Below are 23,220 nucleotides of genomic sequence, written 5' to 3' on the forward strand. Positions count from 1 at the left end.
TCCACACTCCCTCACCCTCCTGAATCACTGCCCGTCACATCCCCACATCCCTGCCCTGCCTCACTCTCTCTCTTCCAGGCACCCTCCACACCACACCCATGGCCTGCTACGACCGCTGCAGTCCCTGTGGACCCACCCCACTGGCCAACAGCTGCAACGAGCCCTGTGCCCTGCAATGCCAGGATTCCCGCATCATCATCAACCCTTCCCCTGTGCTGGTCACCCTGCCAGGACCCATCATGACCTCCTTCCCCCAGAACACTGCCGTCGGATCCACCTCCTCTGCTGCCGTGGGCACTGAGCTCAATGTGCAGGGACAGCCCATCTCTGGTGGCTTTGGTGGCTTTGGTGGCTTTGGCTATGGCCTTGGCTATGGCCGTGGATTTGGCTATGGCCGTGGATTTGGCTATGGCTGTGGATTTGGCTATGGGCAGGGCTATGGCTATGGCCTGGGCTGCTATGGCAGAAGGGGCTATGGCTACAACTGGTAAGGGACCTCTGCACCACTCCTGACATCAAGAATGTGCTTGGGGCTCTGGCAACAGCTCCTGCAAGAATATCGCCTCTGCTGGTTGTCGCCCTACTTGGGTCTCGCACTGGATTCCTTCTAGTTCTTTCTCCTCTCTTTGTTTTTTTCCCTCAATAAAGTTTTCCTGCATCAAAGTCTGAGATGGCTCCTCATCTTTTTGAATTCCAATGGCTTCATATCCCCATCCATAAAATGCCAGATAGGCCCTTGATGTGGATGGAAAAGAAGCAGAACACCTCTCTTAGGTAAGATGTCACCACCAGCAATAACCAAGACAGGCACTGGAAGGAGGGGACAAGGACACACCTTCCAGAACGTGACACAAACCAAGGACCCACTGCCCCAAAGGTTTTGACACATCCATGCTCTCCTGCTCCTGGCTCTGGGAGAGTTTCTCTGTGCCAGCACACACGTGAAATACTCTCTTCCCCATCAGGACTCTTGAACTCACCCAGCAAACAGAAGGAACAACATCGTCCAATTGGGCATGAACTCTGGAATACAGGCGCCTCATTTCCCTCTCCTCAAGGAAAGTCAGCAAGGACAGCATTTCCAGGACCATGGCCAGCTCAGTTTTGGTTCTTCCAACAGACACTTCATCAGCTTTTCCACTCCGAGACCACTCTCACACTCAAAAATTCTTGCCTTCCTTTGCCAGGGAATTCCATCTGTTTTCTCTTCTTCCCTTCCACCCTTTCTTTCTCCTGTGTACACTGTTGAAAACAGCCAGGCTTCCTCAACTTCATTCCCTGCCATCAGGGATCTGCCTTGTCTCCTGGGAGTCCCAGCTCTCTCTGCCCTCTAGGAATTATTCTCCCGCCCTTTCAGTGTCTTGGTCGCCCTGATCTGGTCTTTTTTTCACTAAGCCCTTGTGCTTCTTTCCCTGGACAGCCCAGAACTGCCCACACCACCCCACACACGACCTCACCAGTGCTCTCAAGAGAGGAAAGGACACCTCTCCCAACTTCAGGGCAAAAATTGCCAGAAATCTATCTTGGCTACTGGTGATGCCTTTTCCAGGAAGGTGAGGATTCAGATTTTGTAGTTCCTTTATTCTCCACCAGCACCACAGGATCAGGCTCTGCAAAGCTCCTTTCCAGCCTCTCAGCCCCCAGCATGACCTTTGGGCCCATCATCATTCCTGCCCAGATGCAGAACTTCACATTTTCCTCTCCTGAACTTCAGGAGATGCCTTTAACCCTCAGTCTCCAGATCCCCCTGAGTGGTGGCACAACCAAGTGATGCCTCAGCCACTCCACCACCTGCCTGCTTGCTGAGGGGATGACAGTCCCACTGCCCATGCCATTGCTGAGGATGTTGAACAGGGTTGGCCTCATGGATAGAACTCTTGACCGACTTCCCTGCCACCCACACACATGGAGTAAGTTCTGATGGAAAAACCTCTTGACATTGAGTACAACTGTTAAAGCAGAGCTACAAAATCCACCACTAAATGATCACATCTTAAAAATATATTTTGTTGTAGAAGAGCTAAATTTTAAATACAAAGTCTAAACATTCCCTTGGCACTACCAAAGCCACCATTAACCCGTGTCCCCACGTGACACATCTCCAGGGATATTAAATCCCTGCAGGGATGATGACTCCACAGTTACACTGTGCAGTCTGCGACACCAATAACCACCCTCTCCATGAAGGAAGATTCCTTAATAGACAACATAAATTTCTCCAGAAGGCACTTGGACTCTGGATTCCTACTCTCCTGTGGTGCAGCACAAGGGAAACAGGGTTCACATCCAGTTTATTGTGAATCCACAGAGAAAACAGACATCTGAAATTGTGGTGCAAGAAAAACTTTATTGAGACAAAATACTGAAAAAGCAGGAGGAGCCAGTGGAAAGGATTTGGGCTGAGGTGCAATCAGGGTAAAGAACAGCCCAGGACCTTTGCTTGCAGCAAATTTGGCCAGAGCATCAAGGACTTCGTGCCCCACAGTGGGAGCAGCCCACCAGAGGGGCCCGATGGTCTCTGACCTGGAAGAAAGGGTTTGCAGCAGAGGGGGCGGACAGAGCCAAAAGGGAGAGCAGAGAACAGGGAGCAGGGAGAGGAGAAGAGCAGGAGGCAGATGGGCCATGTTTGCAGGCAGCCCAGGCTTGGCTGCTGCCTTGCCCGGAGAGCAGGAGCTGGAACTGCTAAGCACATTTGAAAGGAGGGCCCCATGGCCCAGAGAGGAGTCCTCAATGCCTGAGATGAGTTCCAGGGAGTGGAGGGAGTCAGGGGCGGTGCTGAGGGCCCTTAGCAGATGGAGCCATAGCCCCTTCTTCCATAGCAGCCCAGGCCTCCCAGCCCATAGCCAAACCCACGGCCATAGCCAAGGCCATAGCCAAAGCCACCAAAGCCACCAAATCCCCCAGAGATGGGCTGTCCCTGCACATTGAGCTCAGTGCCCAGAGCAGCCGAGGAGGTGGATCCGACGGCGGTGTTCTGGGGGAAGGAGGTCATGATGGGTCCTGGCAGGGTGACCAGCACAGGGGAAGGGTTGATGATGACATGGGAATCCTGGCATTGCAGGGCACAGGGCTCGTTGCAGCTGTTGGCCAGCGGGGTGGGTCCGCAGGGACGGCAGAGGCTGTTGCAGGCCATGGGTGTGGTGTGGAGGGTGCCTGGAAGAGAGAGGGGGGTGAGGCAGGGCAGGGGTGTGGGGATGCGAGGGGCGGTGATGGAGGAGGGTGAGGGAGCGTGGAGGCTGTTGTGGTGCTGTGGGGAGGCGTGAGGGCTGCTGAGGCTGGGGCTGAGGGTGCTGGAAGAGAGAGAGGCCAAGGGTGCAGGGGAAAGAGGGTCAGGGGATTGAGACTCACCTTTTTGTCTGCACAGGAGAAGGCTTGAGGAGAAGTGTGTGAGGGAGAGAGGCTCTGGGCCGGCTTTTATTCTGGTCCTGGAGGGGCGGGACAGCCTTGTCCCATGGCCTAGGGGCATTTTGGAGGCTGCAGCTCTTGGCTGGCTCAGCCTGGTGAGTCATGAGGCGGGGAGTGGTTTCTTTCCTGCAACTCTGCAATTCCGTGTTCTTTCCCTTGAGGCTGTGTCCATCTGACTTTGGTATAACCTCTTAGTTGAGAGAATTAACAACCAATATCTTGTTGATAGCAAGTGTCAGGACATGCAGAGGATTCAACAAAAGCTTTGGAAAACTGGGGGTTTAAGACTAGGTCATGCCATGGCATATTGACAACATCTCCCATTTGCATTTTGTCTCCTGCCTGAAATTCCAGGTGTCTAGTTTCATCTCATTTTAAGGCTGCTCCAATTCCATCATTGTCTCGGTCTCCCTGTGTTGCTCTTGGTCAACCACGTCTGTGTCCATGTTCCGCTATGTAGTTCCTGAAGTGGTGGGTGAAAGGATGGACACTGCCCTCAGTTTGCTTTTATTTCTTTTCCTAATCCTGTCTTGGGAACTGCTGGAGTTTTTTTCTGCAAAGGGTACTTGGTCTAAGGATTGATTAATTAATTTTTGAGGTATTGTTCTCCTCACGTCTTGTTCTCCTTCGCAATTTTCCCTTTCCATGTGTCAGGTAGAGCCCAGCACTGTGACCCCACAGGGTGACCTTGCTGAGCCCAGATGGGATGAGCGCTATGGATGGACCAACACAAAATTTAGGGCAGCATGGGATCCTCCCTGAACACCAGGATTACTTCCCCATCCACAGCTGGGAAGGTCAGGTATACAAAAACACCTGGAGAGATGGCAGCATGGTGGGATGGAAGCTGGGATGAAAGGAGCAGACCCTCACAAGCAGAGTTCCTGCAAAGCCCAGACCAGCCTGACAGAGCCATGATGGTTTGAGGCCCATCTTCACAATGCACCCCCAAACCACAGAACATGAGAGCCCTGGGGTGACCTCACTGATGAGGTGGCTTTGGTCACGTCTTCACCTTGCCCTGACAAGGCCATCAACACCAGCATTCAATCTCTAATACTTGCATTTAAATATTGCCGTCAAAGTCAGATGGACAAGACCTCAAGAAAATGGCTTGGAATTGCAGAATTCCACAAAGAAATGCCAGCACTATGACATAGGAGGGAGGAGGAGCTCACTGATCATCCATTAGAAACAATTAGCTGTTACTAACAGGAACAAAATATTAAGACTTGCAGGTTTTAAATTATGAAACCTTGTGGCTTGAATGCGGAATAGGAGAATGGACATCACAGACCAGCCTGGGCAAACATGGGCTTGTTGTTTGTTTATTGGATTCATGAATGAGGTCAAGGAATATGCTTTAAATGACAGTGTATGCGGTTGGGTAGATTGCAGAAATCCAAATAGACCTGACAAATGGAACAAGTTCTGCCTGACCAGCCTCTGCTTTGCTGGATTCTCTCCCTTGATCCCATTCAAGACACAAGGCCAAGAGCTCTCTTTCATTCGTTAGGAAGTGCTCAAAGGAAACAGAAACCTGCCAAGTTATTGCAGAGTGACCTCCCCAGGACATCAGCAGCTCCATCAGCATTCCTGGGCGCAACACAATGACTGATGCACATCCAGTGGCACAGAAAAGAGTCCCGGTCTTCACAAGGCACCCACAAACCACAGCACATGAGTACCACAAAATGACCTCACTGATGACATCGCATCTCTGCTGGGCTCTGGTTGTTTATTCAGACACACATGCAACAATCAAATCCACCCAAATACCATCTCTGAAAGCTGCCTCCAAGGTCAGAGGGACACAGCTTCAAGAGCAGGACATGGAATTGCAGAATGGCATAAAGGAAAACACTCCCCACCTCATGACTCACCAGGCTGGGCCAGGCAAGAGCTGCTGCCTCCAAAATGTCCCAAGGCCATGGGACAAGGCTGTCCCGACCCCTCCAGAACCAGCATAAAAGCTGGCCCAGAGCCTCTCTCCCTCACACACTTCTCTGGACGCCTTCTCCTGCTGACAACCAGGTGAGCCTCAAGCCCCTGACCCTCTTTCCCCTGCTGCCCTGGCGCCTTTCCTCCAGCACGCTCAGCCCCAGCCTCAGCAGCCCTCACACCTCCTCACAGCCCCACTACACTCTCCACACTCCCTCACCCTCCTGAATCACTGCCCCTGCCTCACCCCTGCCCTGCATTATCCGCTTCTCTTCCAGGCACCCTCCACACCACACCCATGGCCTGCAACAACATCTGCCGTCCCTGCGGACCCACCCCGCTGGCCAACAGCTGCAACGAGCCCTGTGCCCTGCAATGCCAGGATTCCCGAGTTGTTATCCAGCCTTCCCCGTGCTGGTCACCCTGCCAGGACCCATCATGACCTCCTTCCCCCAGAACACCGCCGTCGGATCCACCTCTTCGGCTGCCGTGGGCACTGAGCTCAGTGTGCAGGGACAGCCCATCTCTGGGGGATTTGGTGGCTTTGGCTATGGCCTTGGCTATGGCCGTGGATTTGGCTACAGCCTGGGAGGCCTGGGCTGCTATGGCAGAAGGGGCTATGGCTACATCTGCTAAGGGCCCTCAGCACCACCCCTGACACCACCAGCTCTGGCCTCTGGCAACAGCTCCTGCAAGCAAAGTACCTTGGCTGATCGTCAGTGTACTCACACCTCACAACAGATTATTTCCATTCTTTCCCCTGCCTCTTCATTCTTTCACATCAATAAAGTTTTCCTGCTTTAAACCTGGGATGCCTCCTTATGTTTTTTATTCCAATGGTCTTACATCCTCACTCACCACATTCTAGAGCTGAATAAGCCACTGGGGTGTGTGGAGCAGGGCAACAACACTTTTGCTTACATATATCTCAAAACAACTAACAACAAATTAGTTATAGAAATAACTAATAGGCATAGAAAGCTCAGGAAGGGACATCTTGCAGTACGTGTCACACACCCTGCAAGCTTCTACACCAAAGTCTTGGGCACAAAGGTTCTCTCCCTGGCACAAAAATGGAAAAGTCTCTCCATGCCCGTGCGCACTTGACAAACTCTCTTCCTGGCCATGACCCTGAAGCCTTCCAGCAAGGAGAGAAACAACATCAGCCTCTTGGGCAGGAGCCCTGGAGTGCAAGCGCTTCAACTGCACTGCTCGAGCAAAACCAACAGGAGAACATTCCAGAACCATGGACAGGTCAGATTTGGATCTCCAAGGATCGAGACTCCACCACCTCTTCCACTCTATAACCCCTACCATTCTGTGCCCACCCCCACAATGAAAGATTCTTGTCTTTGCCCATGGAATTAAATCTCTTATCACTTCTGCCTTGCTCTCTTGCTTTGCACGTGTGCAGTGCTGAGAACAGCCGGGCTCCCTTGCCTCCATCCCCCTCCATCAGGGATTTGCAAACACGGATAATACACCCCTGTCCATCTCGCCCCCTGGGAGTCTCAGCTCTCTCAGCCTCTCCTCCAGGAAAGTTCCCCGCAGCCCCTTTACAACATTGCTGGCCCGGAAATGATCTAGATTCATTAAATGGATTTCATTCTCACACTTTAGAGCATTGCTGGCCCTGAAATGGTTTAGATTCATTAAATGGATTTCATTTTCACACTGTGGAGCCCAGGACTGCTCAGAACACCTCACATGGGATGTCACCAACTTTCAGGAGACAAACAAGAGTCACCTCCCTCTGCCTGATTACAACACCTTTCCCACTTCTTCCCTTGAACCTTGGGGTCCCTTTTCCCACCCAGGGACACCTCCTGGTCCATTTCTTCTCAACCACAACCACAAGAGAAACTTTCCCTATGCTAGACAGTGAGCTTCTACTCTAATATAAAAGTGCCAGCACCACAGCCGAAGATGGAGGCCAAGAAGGAGAAAGGCTGGACACAACCAGATTCGTCCATCTTCCCCCCAAACCCTTATTTTAAAAACTCCAAAAAATCTATTTTTCACCTCGTGACAAACTAATTATTATTCTACTTAGACTTTCATGGCTTGCAGATCTTCATATAAAGTTGGTAACTTTTTCCATGGGTCATAATCAAAGTTATAATCAGGTGTCTTAGGCTCTGTGCCAGGATCTCTGAGGCCCCTGGAAGGGGTTCTGGCAATCCAGGACAGCCAGAGGGATGTCCTGAATTCCCACAGTGACCTCAGTCCTTAGCCCAAGAAACAACCCAAAAGACCCTGGATATCAAAACTCTAAAAGCAAGAGGGGCACCAAGAAACACACAAGGCACAGGAAAAAGATGTTTCAATGCCAGCAATTGCCAGCTGGGAGGAAAGCATGGAGGGAGGGTATGTGATTGAAGGTACAACATCTCCTACTTGGCAGAGCTGCAAAATGCAAACCAGCCTGACAGGGCTGCCAGAGAGTGAGGGCAACTCCTCCCACACAGCCACAAGCCACAGCACAGAAGTACCACGGGGTGACCTCAGTGATTACACCCCACCTCTCCAAAGCTTTGGTCACATCTTGAGCCCACCCTGACATGAGCCATAAATACCAGAATGTGTTTTCTAAATCTTGCACTTAAAATCTGCTGCCAAGGTGGGATGGACACAACCCCAAGAGAAGGACATGACGCTGTGGGTGTGGGGAAAGGCAAGGAATTCTCAGCTCATGACTTGCCAGGTAGGGCCATCAATGAGAAGGAAGGAAAGGACCTGCTGAAGCAGACCTGTAGAGAAGTCTCGGAGATGATGAGGTGCTGAAACCAAAAGTGAACACAGAGACCATGAGGGGTTTTTGTCAGAGGTAGGCAAACACCTGCACTAGAGCATCCAGGCCTGATCTCAAGCAAGTGAGGGGTTTGTGTGGTGCAATGAAAGGCCAAATTGTGCTGGGGACAGTGGAACTGGAGCAATATTTCCTAAGACAGGCCTTGGTGCACTTTGTCATCCACACCAACTGCCTGCACAAATTTCCCTTAGCACTGAGTGACACTGAAGGAGTTCTGGGAGAAGAAAGAAAGACCCATGTGAGGTTGTGATGCAAGAAAACTTTATTGAGGACAAAATGTATAAACTCAGAAGCAGCCAGTGGAAGGGGGCTGGTCTGGGTTGTGACCAGGGTGACCATCAGCAGAGCAGCTTTTCTTGGAGGTTTGGCCAGAGCATCAAGGAGTTCCTGCTCTGCCATGGGAGCAGCCTGGCAGAGGTGCCCGATAGTCTCTGGCTTGGGAGAAGGGGTTTGCAGCAGAAGGGGCTGGACAAAGCTGGAGTGTCCATGCAGAGCAGGGAGCAGGAAAAGAGCAGGAGGCAGATGGGCCATGCTTCGGGACAACTCAGGCTGCCCCCATGGCTACTGCCTGGCTTGGTGCCCTGAGAGCAGGAGCTGGAAATGCTGAGTCCATTTGAGAGCCTTGGTACAGAGATGCGTCCTCAATGCCTGAGATGAGTTCCAGGGAGTGGCTGGTTGGTGTCAGGAGTGGTGCTGAGGGCCCTTAGCAGATGGAGCCATAGCCCCTTCTGCCATAGCAGCCCAGGCCTCCCAGGCCGTAGCCAAACCCACGGCCATAGCCAAGGCCATAACCAAAACCACCAAAGCCCCCAGAGATGGGCTGTCCCTGCACACTGAGCTCAGTGCCCACGGCAGCCGAGGAGGTGGATCCGACGGCGGTGTTCTGGGGGAAGGAGGTCATGATGGGTCCTGGCAGGGTGACCAGCACAGGGGAAGGGTCAATGATGACACGGGAATCCTGGCATTGCAGGGCACAGGGCTCGTTGCAGCTGTTGGCCAGCGGGGTGGGTCCACAGGGACGGCAGATGTTGTAGCAGGCCATGGCTGTGGTGTGGAGGGTGCCTGGAAGAGAGAGGGGTGAGGCAGGGCAGGGGAATTGGGTGCAAGGGGCAGGGATTCAGGAGGGTGAGGGAGCATGGAGGCTGTTGTGGGGCTGTGGGGAGGTGTGAGGGCTGCTGAGGCTGGGGCTGAGCGTGCTGGAAGAGAGGGGCCAGGGGTGCAGGAGCAGCAGGGTTGGGGGCTTGAGGCTCACCTGGTTCTTGGAAGAAGCAGAAGAAGTCGGGAGAAGTGTGTGAGGGAGAGAGGCTCTGGGCCGGCTTTTATGCAGGTCCTGGAGGGGCGGGACAGCCTTGTCCCATGGCCTTGGGGCATTTTTGAGGCAGCAGCTCTTGCCTCACCCCACCTGGCATGAGGTCATGCGGTGGGGAGTGTTTTCCTTTGTGATGTTCTGCAATTCCATGCCCTGCTGTTGAGTGCATCCATCCATGTGATCTTGGCGGCAGTTTTTATGGGTTGGTATTTGGCAGGATTTCACTCTCAGATGTGTGTCAGGGAGGAATGAACAAACAACCGGAGCCCTGGACATTTGCAATGTCATCAGTGATGTCACTTTGTGGCCCTTGGCTGCTGTGGTTTGTGGGTGCCTTGTGAAGACTGGACTCTGTTCTGTGCCACTGGATGTCCATCAGTCATTGTGTTGCACCCAGGAATGCTGAGGAAGCTGCTGATGTCCTGGGGAGGTCACTCTGGAACAGCTTGGAAAGTTTCCAGTGCCTGGGTGCTGTTCCTGATGGATGACAGAGAGCTCCTGGCCTTGTGTCTTGAATGCGATCACAAGATCTGGAAAATGAGAAGCTGTTCAGGCTGAACCTGTTCCACTTTTATGCTCCACTTGGATTCCGCAAATTCTAATTCCAATACACTCTTACATGTAAAGCGTATTCCTTGGCCTCATTCAGAAATCCAATAATAAACAACAAATGAGGACTGATCCCTTTGTTCCCAGGCTGGTCTGTGGCCTCAATTCCCTCATTCCGCATTCAGACCATCAGGTTTCACAATGATTTATATCCTGAAAATCACACTATTGTGTTCCTGTGAGCAAAACCCAGTAATTGCCACCTGATGGTCAGCCTGCTCTGCTTTCCCTCTCTGTCATGATGTGGGTGTGCCTTCATGGAATTCCACCATTCCACGTCCTTCTCTTGAGGCCCTGTCCTTCTGACCTTGAGGGCAGCTTTTGTTAGTGAATTATTGGTGTGTGAGGGTTGGTGGCATTTGGGAGGGTTTGCTCTGAAGGTGAGTGTCAGGGAGGGCTGAAGAAACAACCAGAACTTGGGGGAGCTGCGGCTGTCATCGGCAAGGTCACCCTGTGGCACAGGTGTGCTGTGGTTGGTGGGTGTGCTGTGAAGAGCAGCCCCATTCCCTCCCAGCCCTCTCAGGCTGCTCTGGGATTTGCAGCTGTGCTGGAGGTGCTGCCCCTTCCCTCACATTCCATTCCTCCCACCCTGATCCCACCTGGCTAAGCGTGACACTAGACCTGACCTTTCCTGTTGTCTGTGCTCTGTGGGTGTCTTGGTGCCCCTCTTGCCTTTAAGGTTTTGGCATCCAGGGCCTTTGGGGTCTTTGCTGGGGCTGAGTGCAAAGGGTGAGGCCACTTGTGAATGTCAGAAAGAGGATTTGGAGGTTGCTCAGGGTTGTTGGAGGAGAGCATTGCCCGATCCTCGACAACCAGGCAAGTCTGGGTTGTGTCAGTGGCCTGAGAAGAGTCTGAAGAACTGGGTCCGGAGGCCTGTCCTAAAGTCCAGATAGCAGCAAGGCCCAGGAGTTGGATCCTTTTGGCCAACACGGAAAACCTGAGTGGTCCTGGACATCTGCTGGAGCTCAGCAAGGGCACCTGCCCAGGGCTGTTTCTTGACAGGAAGGAGGATGTCATCCCAGGTAGGAAGGAATATGTGGGTATTGGAATATATTTGGAACAATGGCCTTCTTTTCCAAAAAACCTTTGTAGTTGTGGGTGAGAAGAAATGGATCTGGAGGTGTCCCTGTGCCCCTGTGGGAAAAGGGACCCCAAGATTCCAGGAATGATATGGAAAAGCATTGGGATGAGGCAGCGAGAGGCGACTGTTGGTGTTTGCTCAGCACTGCTGAGGTCCCGTGTGAGGTGTTGTGGGCAGTTCTGGGCTCCTCAGGAGCTCAGGGCCACCCAGATCCAAATGGGCCTGAAAGATGATTCCTAGATGAGAAACGGAAAGAGCCAGGACTGCCAGGGGACAAGGACAGCAGTGTGTCATCAGTGTGTGCAAATCCCTGATGGTGGGGCACGGAGACAAGGGAGCCCGGCTGTTCTCAGCACTGCACATGTGCGGGGCAAGAGAGCAAGAGCACAAGCGAAAAGAGATGAAAGTCCACTGGCATAGTAGCCAAGAATCTTTCGTTGTGAGAATGATCAGAGATCAGAAGAGGTGATGGAGTCACGGTCTTGGGTGATCCAAATCTGACCTGTCCATGGTTCTGGAAATGTTCTCCTGTTGGTCTTGCTCAAGCAGAGAAGTTGAAGCACTTACACTCCAGAGATCCTGCCCAAGAGGTTGATGTTGTTTCTCTCTTTGCTGGAAGGCTTCAGGAGTCCTGGCCAGGAAGAGAGTTTGTCAAGTGTGCATGGGCATGGAGTGACCTTTCCATTTTTGTGCCAAGGAGTGAACTGTTGTATCAAAGACTTTGGTGTTGCAGTTTGCAAGGTATGTGACATGTTCTAGAAGGTGTCCCCTCCTGTGTTTCTTATGCCAAACTTCATTTTTTATTTGTTTTGTACATGTTAGGAAAGCATTGCTGTCCTGTTCCAGGTACCCTCAATGGTCTGTGGAGCTCTAGAATGTGGTGGCTGAGTATGTGAGACCATTAGAATGCAATAAGATAAGGAGACATGGCCGGTTTGATGCAGCAAAACTTTATTGGTTAAAAAAAATGAAAAGTCAGGGGAGAGAAGTGGAAATAATCTGTTGTGAGGTGAGAGTACAGTGACCATCAGCTGATTTGCTGTGCTTACAGGAATTGTGGCCACAGCATGAAGGTGAGGGTGTCAGGGGCGGTGCTGAGGGCCCTTAGCAGATGGAGCCATAGCCCCTTCTGCCATAGCAGCCCAGGCCTCCCAGCCCATAGCCAAACCCACGGCCATAGCCAAGGCCGTAGCCAAAGCCACCAAAGCCAAATCCCCCAGAGATGGGCTGTCCCTGGACATTGAGCTCAGTGCCCACGGCAGCCGAGGAGGTGGATCCGACGGCGGTGTTCTGGGGGAAGGAGGTCATGATGGGTCCTGGCAGGGTGACCAGCACAGGGGAAGGGTTGATGATGACGCGGGAATCCTGGCATTGCAGGGCACAGGGCTCGTTGCAGCTGTTGGCCAGCGGGGTGGGTCCGCAGGGACTGCAGCGGTCGTAGCAGGCCATGGGTGTGGTGTGGAGGGTGCCTGGAAGAGAGAGAGGGGGGTGAGGCGGGGCAGGGATGTGGGGGTGCGAAAAGCAGTGATTCTGAGGGTGAGGGAGCTGTGGGGCTGTTGTGGGGCTGTGGGGAGCTGTGAGGGCTGCTGAGGCTGGGGCTGAGCGTGCTGGAAGAGAGGGGCCAGGAGTGCAGGAGCAGGAGGGTCAGGGGATTGGGTCTCACCTGTTTGTCAGCAGGAGCAGGAGGAGAAGGCTTGAGGAGAAGTGTGTGAGGGAGAGAGGCTCTGGACCGGCTTTTATACTGGTCCTGGAGGGGTGGGACAGCCTTGTCCCATGGCCTTGGGGCATTTTGGGGCATTTTGGCACAGCCTGGTGAGTCATGAGGTGGGGAGTGGTTTCTTTCCTGCAACTCTTCGTCTCCATGTCTTCCACTTGAGGCAGTTTCCATTTGACCTTGGCGGCAATTCTTTATGGAGAGAATTAGTGACCATTATCTCATGGGTGACAGCATGCGTCAGGACATGTAGAAGATTCAACCAAACCTTTGGAGAACTGGGAAGTCATCACTGAAATCATTCCATGGCATATTGACAATATGTCCCATGTGCATCCTTGCTTCCTGCCTGAAAGAACTCTCATCTCTCTGAGCTTCTCATTTTAAGGATGTTCCAGTTCCATCATTGTCATGATCTCCCTGCACTGCTCTTGGACAGCCATATTGAGATCCTTGATCCACTGTGGAGCCCCAGAAATAGTGGGTGAAAGGATGGATGCTGCCCTCAACCTGCTTCTGTTTCTTTTCCTAATCCTGTCCTGGTAACTGCTGGAGTTTTTTGCAACAAAGTGTACATGGCCAAAAGAATGGATTAATTAATGGATGAGGAATTGTTCTCCTCATGTGTCTTGTTCTCCTTATCTTTCACAACATTTCCTTAACAGGAAGAAGAGTGCAGAGCCCAGAACTGCGACCCCACAGTGTGACCTTGCTGGGCCCAGGGGAGATGAGGTTTACAAATGAACCAACAGGAGAGTTTGAGCAGCGTGGGAAGCCTCCCCATATCCCAGGGATTGCTTTCCCTTATCCAGCAGGAAATATCAGTTGTATGGAAAGGCATGGAGAGAGGGCAGCATGGTGAGGAGGGAGACAATGGGATGGAAGGAGCAGCCCTGCAAAAGCAAGGCTCCTGCAAACCCAAAATCAGCCTGACAGTGTGGAGGTGTTAGAAGGTCTGGGCCTCTCTTCAAAACACCACAAAAAAACCACAGCACACAGTGCCACGCGGTGACTTCACTGATGATACTCCACCTCTCCAAAGCGTTGGTCATGATTTCAGCCCTCCCTGGCTCACGTCATTAACACCACCTTAACATCTAATATTTGCTTTTAATTGTTCCTCCAAGGTCAAATAGACAGGGTCTCAAGAGAAGGACAGGGAATAGCAAAATTCCAAAACTACACACCCCCTCCGTAACATAGGAGAGAAGAGGACCTTACTGATCCTCCTCTAGTAATCACTGGCTTTTGCTAACAGAAACACAAAATTAAGATAACAGAATAAAGATTATGAAACCTGACAGCTTGAATGCACAATGCAGAAATTGAAATTACAGAGCAGCCGCAGCAAGAAACTGATTGGACCAGGTTTGTTCCTCGATATTAGATTTCTGAATGAGGTGTAGAAATGCACTTTATGTAACAGTGCATGCTGGTGTACAAATTTGTGAAATGCAAACAAACCAGAACACTCGAACAAGTTCAGCCTGAACAGACTCTCGTTTTCCAGATCCTCTCTGCTGGTCTCATTCAAAAAAAAAAGGCCATGAGATCTCTTTCATCCAAGCACTGAGACCTTTAAAAGTTATTGCAGAGTGACCTCCCCAGGACATCAGCAGCTCCATCAGCATTCCTGGCTGCAACACAGTAATGGATGGACAGCCAGTGGCAAAGAACAGAGTCCCAGTCTTCACAAGGCACCCACAAACCACAGCACACGAGCACCACAAAATTACATTACTGATGAAATTGCGTCTTTCCTGGGCTCTGGTTGTTTATTCACCCTTCCCTGACACACATGGAACAATCGAGTCTGCCAAACGCCAAGTCATGAGAGCAGCCGCCAAGGTCAGATGGAACAAGCCTCAAGAGCATGACGTAGAATTGCAGAATGACATGAACGAAACCACTCCCCACCTCATGACCTCATGCTGGGCTGGGGCAGGCAAGAGCTGCTGCCTAAAAAATGCCCCAAGGCCATTGGACAAGGCTGTCCTGCCCCTCCAGAACCAGCATAAAAGCCGGCCCAGAGCCTCTCTCCCTCACACACTTCTCCTGACACCTTCTACTCCTGCTCCTGCCGACAACCAGGTGAGCCTCAATCCCCTGACCCTCCTGCTCCTGTACCCCAGCCCCAGCCTCCACAGCCCTCACACCTCCCCACAGCCCCACAACAGCCTCCACACTCCCTCACCCTGCTGACACTTCACTCCTCACATCCCAACGCCTCTACCCTGCCTCACCTCCTTCTCTTCCAGGCACCCTCCACACCACACCCATGGCCTGCTACGACCGCTGCAGTCCCTGTGGACCCACCCCCCTGGCCAACAGCTGCAACGAGCCCTGTGCCCTGCAATGCCAGGATTCCCGCGTCATCATCAACCCTTCTCCTGTGCTGGTCACCCTGCCAGGACCCATCATGACCTCCTTCCCCCAGAACACCGCCGTCGGATCCACCTCCTCGGCTGCTGTGGGCACTGAGCTCAGTGTGCAGGGACAGCCCATTTCTGGGGGATTTGGCTATGGCCTTGGCTATGGCAGCGGATTTGGCTGTGGGCTGGGAGGCCTGGGCTACTATGGCAGAAGGGGCTATGGCTCCATCTGCTAAGGGCCCTCAGCACCACCCCTGACACCACCAGCTGTGGGCTGTGGCCACAGCTTCTGAAAGCAAAGCAAATCAGCTGATGGTCACTGTACTCTCACCTCACAACAGATTATTTCCACATCTTTCTTCTTCCTCTTCATTCTTTCACATCAATAAAATTTTCCTGCTTTAAACCTGGCATGCCTCCATATATTGTTGTATTCCAATGGTCTCACGTACACACCCACCACATTCTAGAGCTGAACAAGCCACTGGGAGTGTGTGCAGCAGGACAACAACACTTCTGCTTACATATATCTCAAAACAACTAACAACAAATTAGTTATAGAAATAGCTGATAGGCATAGGAAGCACAGGAGGGGACACCTTCCAGAACATGTCACATACCTTGCAAACTGCAACACCAAAGTCTTTGACACATGAATTCTCTCCTTGGTACAAAAATGGAAAAGTCTCTCCAGGCTCATGCACACTTGAGAAACTTCCTGGCCAGGTTTCTGAAGCCTTCCAGCAAAGAAAGAAACAACAACAACTTCTTGGGCAGGATCTCTGGAGTGTAAAGGCTTCAACTGTCCTGCTCAAGCAAGACCAACAGGAGAACATTTCCAGAACCAGGGACAGGTCAGATTTGGATCTCCCAATACCACAACTCCACCGCTTCTTCCAATCCCTGATCATCTTCACAATGAAAGATTCTTGGCTACTATGCCAGTGGACTTTCGTCTCTTTTCGCTTGTGCTCTTGCTCTCTTGCCCCGCACATGTGCAGTGCTGAGAACAGCCGGGCTCCCTTGTGTCTGTCCCCCACCATCAGGGATTTGCACACACTGATGACACACTCCTGTCCATCCTTCTCCCCTGGCAGTCCTGGCTCTTTCCGTTTCTCATCTAGGAATCATCTTTCAGGCCCATTTGGGTCTGGGTGGCCCTGAGCTCCTGAGGAGCCCAGAACTGCCCACAACACCTCACACGGGACCTCAGCAGTGCTGAGCAAACACCAACAGTCGCCTCTCGCTGCCTCATCCCAATGCTTTTCCATATCATTCCTGGAACCTTGGGGTCCCTTTTCCCACAGGGGCACAGGGACACCTCCAGCTCCCTTTCTTCTCACCCACATCCACAAAGGCTTTTTGGAAAAGAAGGCCATTGTTCCAAATATATTCCAATACCCACATATTCCGTCGAACCTGGGATGACATCCTCCTTCCTGTCAAGAAACAGCCCTGGGCAGGTGCCCTTGCTGAGCTCCAGCAGATGTCCAGGACCACTCAGGTTTTCTGTGTTGGCCAAAAGGATCCAACTCCTGGGCCTTGCTGCTATCTGGACTTTAGGACAGGCCTCCGGACCCAGTTCTTCAGACTCTTCTCAGGCCACTGACACCACCTGGATGTGTCTGGTTGTCGAGGATCAGGCAATGCTCTCCTTCAACAACCTTGAGCAACCTCCAAATCCTCTTTCTGACATTCACAAGTGGCTTCAGCCCTTTGCACTCAGCCCCAGCAAAGACCCCAAAGGCCCTGGATGCCAAAACCTTAAAGGCAAGAGAGGCACCAAGACACCCACAGAGCACAGACAACAGGAAAGGTCAGGTCTAGTGTCAGGCTTAGCCAGGTGGGATCAAGGTGGGAGGAATGGAACGTGAGGGAAGGGGCAGCACCTCCAGCACAGCTGCAAATCCCAGAGCAGCCTGAGAGGGCTGGGAGGGAATGGGGCTGCTCTTCACAGCACACCCACCAACCACAGCACACCCGTGCCACAGGGTGACCTTGCCGATGACAGCCGCAGCTCCCCCAAGTTCTGGTTGTTTCTTCAGCCCTCCCTGACACTCACCTTCAGAGCAAGCCCTCCCAAATGCCACCAACCCTCACACACCAATAATTCACTAACAAACACTGCCCTCAAGGTCAGAAGGACCAGGCTTCAAGAGAAAGACGTGGAATGGTGGAATTCCATGAAGGCACACCCACATCATGACAGAGAGGGAAAGCAGAGCAGGCTGACCATCAGGTAGCAACTACTGGGTTTTGCTCACAGGAACACAATAGTGTGATTTTCAGGATATAAATCATTGTGAAACCTGATGGTCTGAATGCGGAATGAGGGAATTGAGGCCACAGACCAGCCTGGGAACAAAGGGATCAGTCCTCATTTGTTGTTCATTATTGGATTTCTGAATGAGGCCAAGGAATACGCTTTACATGTAAGAGTGTATTGGAATTAGAATTTGAGGAATCCAAGTGGAGCATAAAAATGGAACAGGTTCAGCCTGAACAGCTTCTCATTTTCCAGATCTTGTGATCGCATTCAAGACACAAGGCCAGGAGCTCTCTGTCATCCATCAGGAACAGCACCCAGGCACTGGAAACTTTCCAAGCTGTTCCAGAGTGACCTCCCCAGGACATCAGCAGCTTCCTCAGCATTCCTGGGTGCAACACAATGACTGATGGACATCCAGTGGCACAGAACAGAGTCCAGTCTTCACAAGGCACCCACAAACCACAGCAGCCAAGGGCCACAAAGTGGCATCACTGATGACATTGCAAATGTCCAGGGCTCCGGTTGTTTGTTCATTCCTCCCTGAAACACATCTGAGAGTGAAATCCTGCCAAATACCAACCCATGAAAACTGCCGCCCAGATCAAATGGACGCACTCAACAGCAGGGCATGGAATTGCAGAACATCACAAAGGAAAACACTCCCCACCTCATGACCTCATGCCAGGTGGGGTGAGGCAAGAGCTGCTGCCTCAAAAATGCCCCAAGGCCATGGGACAAGGCTGTCCCACCCCTCCAGGACCAGCATAAAAGCCGGCCCAGAGCCTCTCTCCCTCACACACTTCTCCAGACTTCTTCTGCTCCTGCTGACAGCCAGGTGAGCCTCAAGCCCCCAACCCTCCTGCTCCTGCACTCCTGGCTCCTCTCTTCCAGCATTCTCAGCCCCAGCCTCAGCAGCCCTCACACCTCCCCACAGCCCCACAACAGCCTCCAAACTCCCTCACCCTCCTGCATCACTGCTCCTCACACCCCCACATCCCTGCCCTGCCTCACCCCCCTCTCTCTTCCAGGCACCCTCCACACCACACCCATGGCCTGCTACAACATCTGCCGTCCCTGCGGACCCACCCCGCTGGCCAACAGCTGCAACGAGCCCTGTGCCCTGCAATGCCAGGATTCCCATGTCATCATCAACCCTTCCCCTGTGCTGGTCACCCTGCCAGGACCCATCATGACCTCCTTCCCCCAGAACACCGCCGTCGGATCCACCTCCTCGGCTGCCGTGGGCACTGAGCTCAATACCCAGGGACAGCCCATCTCTGGGGGCTTTGGCTTTGGTGGCTTTGGCTACGGCCTGGGAGGCCTGGGCTGCTATGGCAGGAGGGGCTATGGCTCCATCTGCTAAGGGCCCTCAGCACCAGCCCTGACAACAACCCCCCACTCTCTGGAACTCATCTCAAGCATTGAAGACGCATCTCTGGCCAAGGCTCTCAAATGGGCATATCAATTCTGGTTCCAGTCATGCCTTGAGGCATCTCCTGCTCTCAGGACAAAGCAGCAGCCAAGGGGCCAGCCCACACTGCCTGCAAACATGGCCCATCTGCCTCCTGCTCATCTCCCACTCCCTTTCAGCTCTATCCAGTCCGTTCTTCTGCAAATCCCTTCTCCCAAGCTGGAGACCATTGGGAACCTTCACCATCCGGCTGCTCTCAGTTCAGGGCAGGAAGTCCTTGATGCTCTGGCCAAGCCTACTGCACTCAAAGGACCTTGGCTGGTGGTCACCCTACTTGCCCCTCAGACCAGTTTCATTCTACTGGCTGCTCATGAACTCTCACTGTTCTTTTGCCTCAATAAAATGCTCTTGCCTTGCAACCTGAGACGTCTCCTTCAACATTTTTCTGACAAAGGTGGGCCAACCACACTGGGCACAAATCCACATGTTTACACGCCATTTGTGGAGGGTGAAAATTGCACCAACACCTCTCTCTGAATTAGTTCTGGAGTTCCTCAACCCGCTGGGCCACACTGACACATTTTGTGTCCATCACATAGGAGAACTTCACTTGCATAATCACAGCCTGGACACACTAGTGCAGGTCCATCCTAGATTCTGGCACAAGCCCCTGGGTTCATTTTGTCTGCACACCGTTTGCTCCCAACCCTCATCATCTTCTAGCCCCATTTACAGATCTGCCATTGACCACAACTCTCTGAGTGAGACCATCCCACCCATTCCTTATGGAACAAAGGGTCCAACCAACACCCACATCTCTGCAGCTTGGAGACAAGGATGGTGTCTGGCACAGGAACAAAGGACTTGCACAAGTCCAGGTGTAGGATACTGACACCTCTTCCCTCATTCACCAAGTTTGGGATGAATAACAGCTCATCAAAGCTGCTGCCAAGGTCAGATGGGCACGGCCTCAAGAGCGGGACATGGAATTGCAGAGCTGTGGGAAGGAAAGTGTTCCCAAACTCGTGACTCACCAGGCTGTGTCACGCAAGAGCAGCTGGCCTGGAAAATGCCCCAATGTCATGGGCAATGGCTGTCCCAAACCTTCAGCCACGGAGCATCCTTGAGGCCATGCCCGGGATATCCCTCACCTCAGTCTTGTCTTCCCTGTTCCCACTAACCCAGGGATTTACAGAGTTCTCCAAAATCATCAGGGCCGAGCAGGGGCAGAATCTGCTGCACCTGGATTGGAGCAATCCCAACCATGCAGGATAAAGGCTGGGTGATGAGGGGATTGAGCCCAAGCAGGAGCACTCGGGGTGGTGGTGGATGAAGTATCGGACACGCCCTGCCATGTGAATGCACCAAACAGAAACCCCTCTGTGTCCCGGGCTCATCCGCAGAGCGCTGGGGGCAGGTGAGGGGGGGATTCTACTCCTCTGCTCCACTCTGGTGAGGCTGGAGATCTGAGTTCAGCTCTGGGACCTGGAAACGAGGAAGACATGGACCTGCTCAGCCAGAGCTGGACATCACCCTGGAAGATGATGATGGGCGGGAGCAACTGGTGTCCAGAAAAATTGCACACAGCACCCACGAGGGGCTTGCGCCAGAGACAAGGGTGGAACTGCATTGGTGTGTCCAGGTTTGTGTTTCAATAGATGAAGGGTTCATTTGATAAAACACTGGAAGAGCAACATGTGTCAGTGAGTAATGGAACTGCAGAAATAACACCTAAGAGTGATCTTGGAGCACTTTTTCACCCACCCCAGGGGCCTCTACAAGCCTGGCTTAGCGCTGAGTGAGACTGGAAGAAGCTTGGGAGAAGAAAGGAGTCATCTGAGGTAGTGATGCAAGAAATCTTTATTGAGGTAGCAGAGTGAAAACTCAGGAGCAGCCAGTGGAAAGGAGCTGGTCTGAGGTGCAAGTAGGGCAACCATCAGCCAAGGCCCCTTCCTTTGGCAAAGTTTGGCCAGAGCACTGAGGCCTTCCTGCCCTGCTATGGGAGCAGCCTGGCAGAGGTGCCCGAGGGTCTCTGGCTTGGGAGAAGGGGTTTGCCCAGAGGGGGCCGGACAGAGCCGAAGGGTCCATGCAGAGCAGAGAGAGGAGAAGAGCAGGAGGCAGATGGGCCATGTTTGGGGACAACCCGTGCTGGGCCCATGGCTGCTGCCTTGCTTGGTGCCCTGAGAGCAGGAGATGGAAGTGCTGAGTCCACTTGAGAGCCTTGGCACAGAGATGCGTCCTCAGTGCCTGAGATGAGTTCCAGGGAGCAGAGCTGGTTGGTGTCAGGGGTGGTGCTGAGGGCCCTTAGCAGATGGAGCCATAGCCCCTTCTGCCATAGCAGCCCAGGCCTCCCAGCCCATAGCCAAATCCACGGCCATAGCCAAGGCCATAGCCAAAGCCACCAAAGCCACCAAATCCCCCAGAGATGGGCTGTCCCTGCACACTGAGCTCAGTGCCCACGGCAGCCGACGAGGTGGATCCGACGGCGGTGTTCTGGGGGAAGGAGGTCATGATGGGTCCCGGCAGGGTGACCAGCACGGGAGAAGGCTGGATAACAACTCGGGAATCCTGGCATTGCAGGGCACAGGGCTCGTTGCAGCTGTTGGCCAGCGGGGTGGGTCCGCAGGGACGGCAGATGCTGTTGCAGGCCATGGGTGTGGTGTGGAGGGTGCCTGGAAGAGAAGCAGGTAATGCAGGGCAGGGGTGAGGGTTGCAAGGGGCAGGGATGGGTCTCAAGGCTGTTGCGGGGCTGTGGGGAGGTGTGAGGGCTGCTGAGGCTGGGGCTGAGTGAGGTGGAAGAGAAGGACCAGGGGTGCAGGAGCAGGAGGGTCAGGGGTTTGAGTCTCACCTGGTTCTTGGAAGAAGGAGCAGGAGAAGGCTTGAGGAGAAGTGTGTGAGTGAGAGAGGCTCTGGGCCGGCTTTTATGCTGGTCCTGGAGGGGCGGGACAGCCTTGTCCCATGGCCTTGGGGCATTTTGAGGCAGCAGCTCTTGCCTGGCCCAGCCTGGTGTGTCATGAGGTGGGGAGTGTTTTCCTTTATGCAATTCTGCAATTCCATCACCTGCTCTTGAGGCCATGTCCATCTGCCCTTGGAGGCAGCTTTCTATCAGGAGTTGGTATTTGGGAGGATTTGATTGTTCAGTGTTTGTCAAGGAAGGTGGAATAAACAATCACAGCCCAGGAGATTTGCAGTGTCATCAGTGTGGTCATTTTGTGGCGTGATTCATGTGCTGTGGGTTGTTGACACCTTGTGAAGACCGGGACTCTCTTCTGTGCCACTGGATGTCCAGCAGTCATTGCGTTGCACCCAGGAATGCTGAGGGAGCTGCTGATGTCCTGGGGCGGTCACTCTGCAAAATCTTGGAAGGTCCCTGTGCCTGGCAGCGTTTCCTGATGGATGAAGGAGAGCTCCTGGCCTTCTGTCCTGAATGGGGTCAAGGGGGTATTTGGGAAACGTGAGGCTGTTCAGGCTGTATTAATCACAGTGTTATGGTCCTTTTGGATTTCCAAAATTTAAACAACAACCTAGTCTGTCATTGAAAATGTATTTCTTGACCTCTGTCAGAAATTTAAGAAATAAACAACAAACGGGGACCATCCCTTTGTTCCCAGGCTGCTCTGTGACGTCAATTCATTTCTTCCGCATTCATGCCGCAAGGTTTCACAATTTATAACCTCTGAGTCTTAGTATTATTTTCCTCTTTGCAAATGACCATCAATTACTAACGGAAGATCAACAAACTCCTCTTTCCTTCTCTGCCATTATTTGGGCATTTCTTTGTGGCGTTCTCAGATTCCATGTCCTTCTCTTGAGGCCGTGTGCATCTCACCTTGGCGGCAGCCTTTAGGTGTGCCTTTTGGAGATGAAATTTTGGTGTTGTGGGTTCAGGATGAAAATGTGACCAAAGCCTGGGAGAACTGAGGCCACCCTGCAGCTCTGGCTTGCTGTGGTCCTGCGGGTGTTGTGTGGAAAGTTCCCCCAGCCTCTCTCAGCCCTGACAAGCTGCTCTGGGCTTTAGAGATTTTCCAAGTATCCAGTGTTGCCCCTTCCACCCCATTCCCTCTCTCCACGCTATTTCCCCAGCTGCCAAAGCCTGACTGGAGACATCACCTTTACCATCGGTCATGCTCTGAGGGTGTCTTGCTGTGCCTCGTGTCTGGAAGTTTTACAGTGATGGAAGGATTTGATATTCAGGGGTTTGGGGATCTTTCCTTGGGCTGAGTGTGGAGGAGCGAGATCATTCTCGGGGCAATGTCTGCTTGTCAGAAACAGAGTTTGGAAGTTGTCCAGGGTTTTT

The 23,220-nt window shown here is 52.7% G+C and overlaps 7 protein-coding genes across 7 annotated transcripts in view; 3 read left to right on the top strand and 4 right to left on the bottom strand.

Moving 5' to 3' along the window:
• The first annotated feature begins 98 nt into the window (after positions 1–98).
• Positions 99–5,982, top strand: LOC115917256 (feather beta keratin-like). The gene is made up of 2 exons (XM_030971073.1): positions 99–430; positions 5,931–5,982. Exons 1-2 carry the CDS (start codon positions 99–101, stop codon positions 5,980–5,982), a joined length of 384 nt encoding a protein of 127 aa, XP_030826933.1.
• Positions 2,786–23,220, bottom strand: part of LOC115917257 (feather beta keratin-like) — a 36,796-nt gene continuing 16,361 nt past the window's right edge. Inside the window, exon 2 of the mRNA XM_030971074.1 lies at positions 2,786–3,153. Coding sequence (XP_030826934.1) covers positions 2,786–3,133 — 348 coding nt within the window. The 5' untranslated portion in view covers positions 3,134–3,153. The remainder of the gene's footprint in view (positions 3,154–23,220) is intronic.
• Positions 8,862–9,200, bottom strand: LOC115917263 (feather beta keratin-like). Its single transcript, XM_030971081.1, has one exon. The coding sequence runs from the start codon at positions 9,198–9,200 to the stop codon at positions 8,862–8,864; it is 339 nt and encodes a 112-aa protein (XP_030826941.1).
• LOC115917261 (feather beta keratin-like) lies at positions 12,262–12,606 on the bottom strand. The gene has a single exon (XM_030971079.1). The coding sequence runs from the start codon at positions 12,604–12,606 to the stop codon at positions 12,262–12,264; it is 345 nt and encodes a 114-aa protein (XP_030826939.1).
• On the top strand, positions 15,150–15,479 carry LOC115917266 (feather beta keratin-like). Its single transcript, XM_030971083.1, has one exon. It carries the CDS (start codon positions 15,150–15,152, stop codon positions 15,477–15,479), a length of 330 nt encoding a protein of 109 aa, XP_030826943.1.
• LOC115917267 (feather beta keratin-like) lies at positions 18,561–18,875 on the top strand. Its single transcript, XM_030971084.1, has one exon. It carries the CDS (start codon positions 18,561–18,563, stop codon positions 18,873–18,875), a length of 315 nt encoding a protein of 104 aa, XP_030826944.1.
• Positions 21,228–21,575, bottom strand: LOC115917259 (feather keratin B-4-like). The gene has a single exon (XM_030971077.1). The coding sequence runs from the start codon at positions 21,573–21,575 to the stop codon at positions 21,228–21,230; it is 348 nt and encodes a 115-aa protein (XP_030826937.1).

Source organism: Camarhynchus parvulus, chromosome 2, assembly GCF_901933205.1.
Source record: "Camarhynchus parvulus chromosome 2, STF_HiC, whole genome shotgun sequence".
Lineage (NCBI taxonomy): Eukaryota > Metazoa > Chordata > Aves > Passeriformes > Thraupidae > Camarhynchus > Camarhynchus parvulus.

Bases quoted from the DNA above. Each gene is read 5' to 3' on its own strand.
- LOC115917261 (XM_030971079.1), bottom strand. From the start codon at position 12,606: ATGGCCTGCTACGACCGCTGCAGTCCCTGCGGACCCACCCCGCTGGCC.
- LOC115917263 (XM_030971081.1), bottom strand. From the start codon at position 9,200: ATGGCCTGCTACAACATCTGCCGTCCCTGTGGACCCACCCCGCTGGCC.
- LOC115917259 (XM_030971077.1), bottom strand. From the start codon at position 21,575: ATGGCCTGCAACAGCATCTGCCGTCCCTGCGGACCCACCCCGCTGGCC.
- LOC115917266 (XM_030971083.1), top strand. From the start codon at position 15,150: ATGGCCTGCTACGACCGCTGCAGTCCCTGTGGACCCACCCCCCTGGCC.
- LOC115917267 (XM_030971084.1), top strand. From the start codon at position 18,561: ATGGCCTGCTACAACATCTGCCGTCCCTGCGGACCCACCCCGCTGGCC.
- LOC115917256 (XM_030971073.1), top strand. From the start codon at position 99: ATGGCCTGCTACGACCGCTGCAGTCCCTGTGGACCCACCCCACTGGCC. The intron at 431-5,930 runs GCAGGGCTATGG...ATTTGGCTACAG, and splicing joins GGCTGTGGATTTGGCTATGG to CCTGGGAGGCCTGGGCTGCT.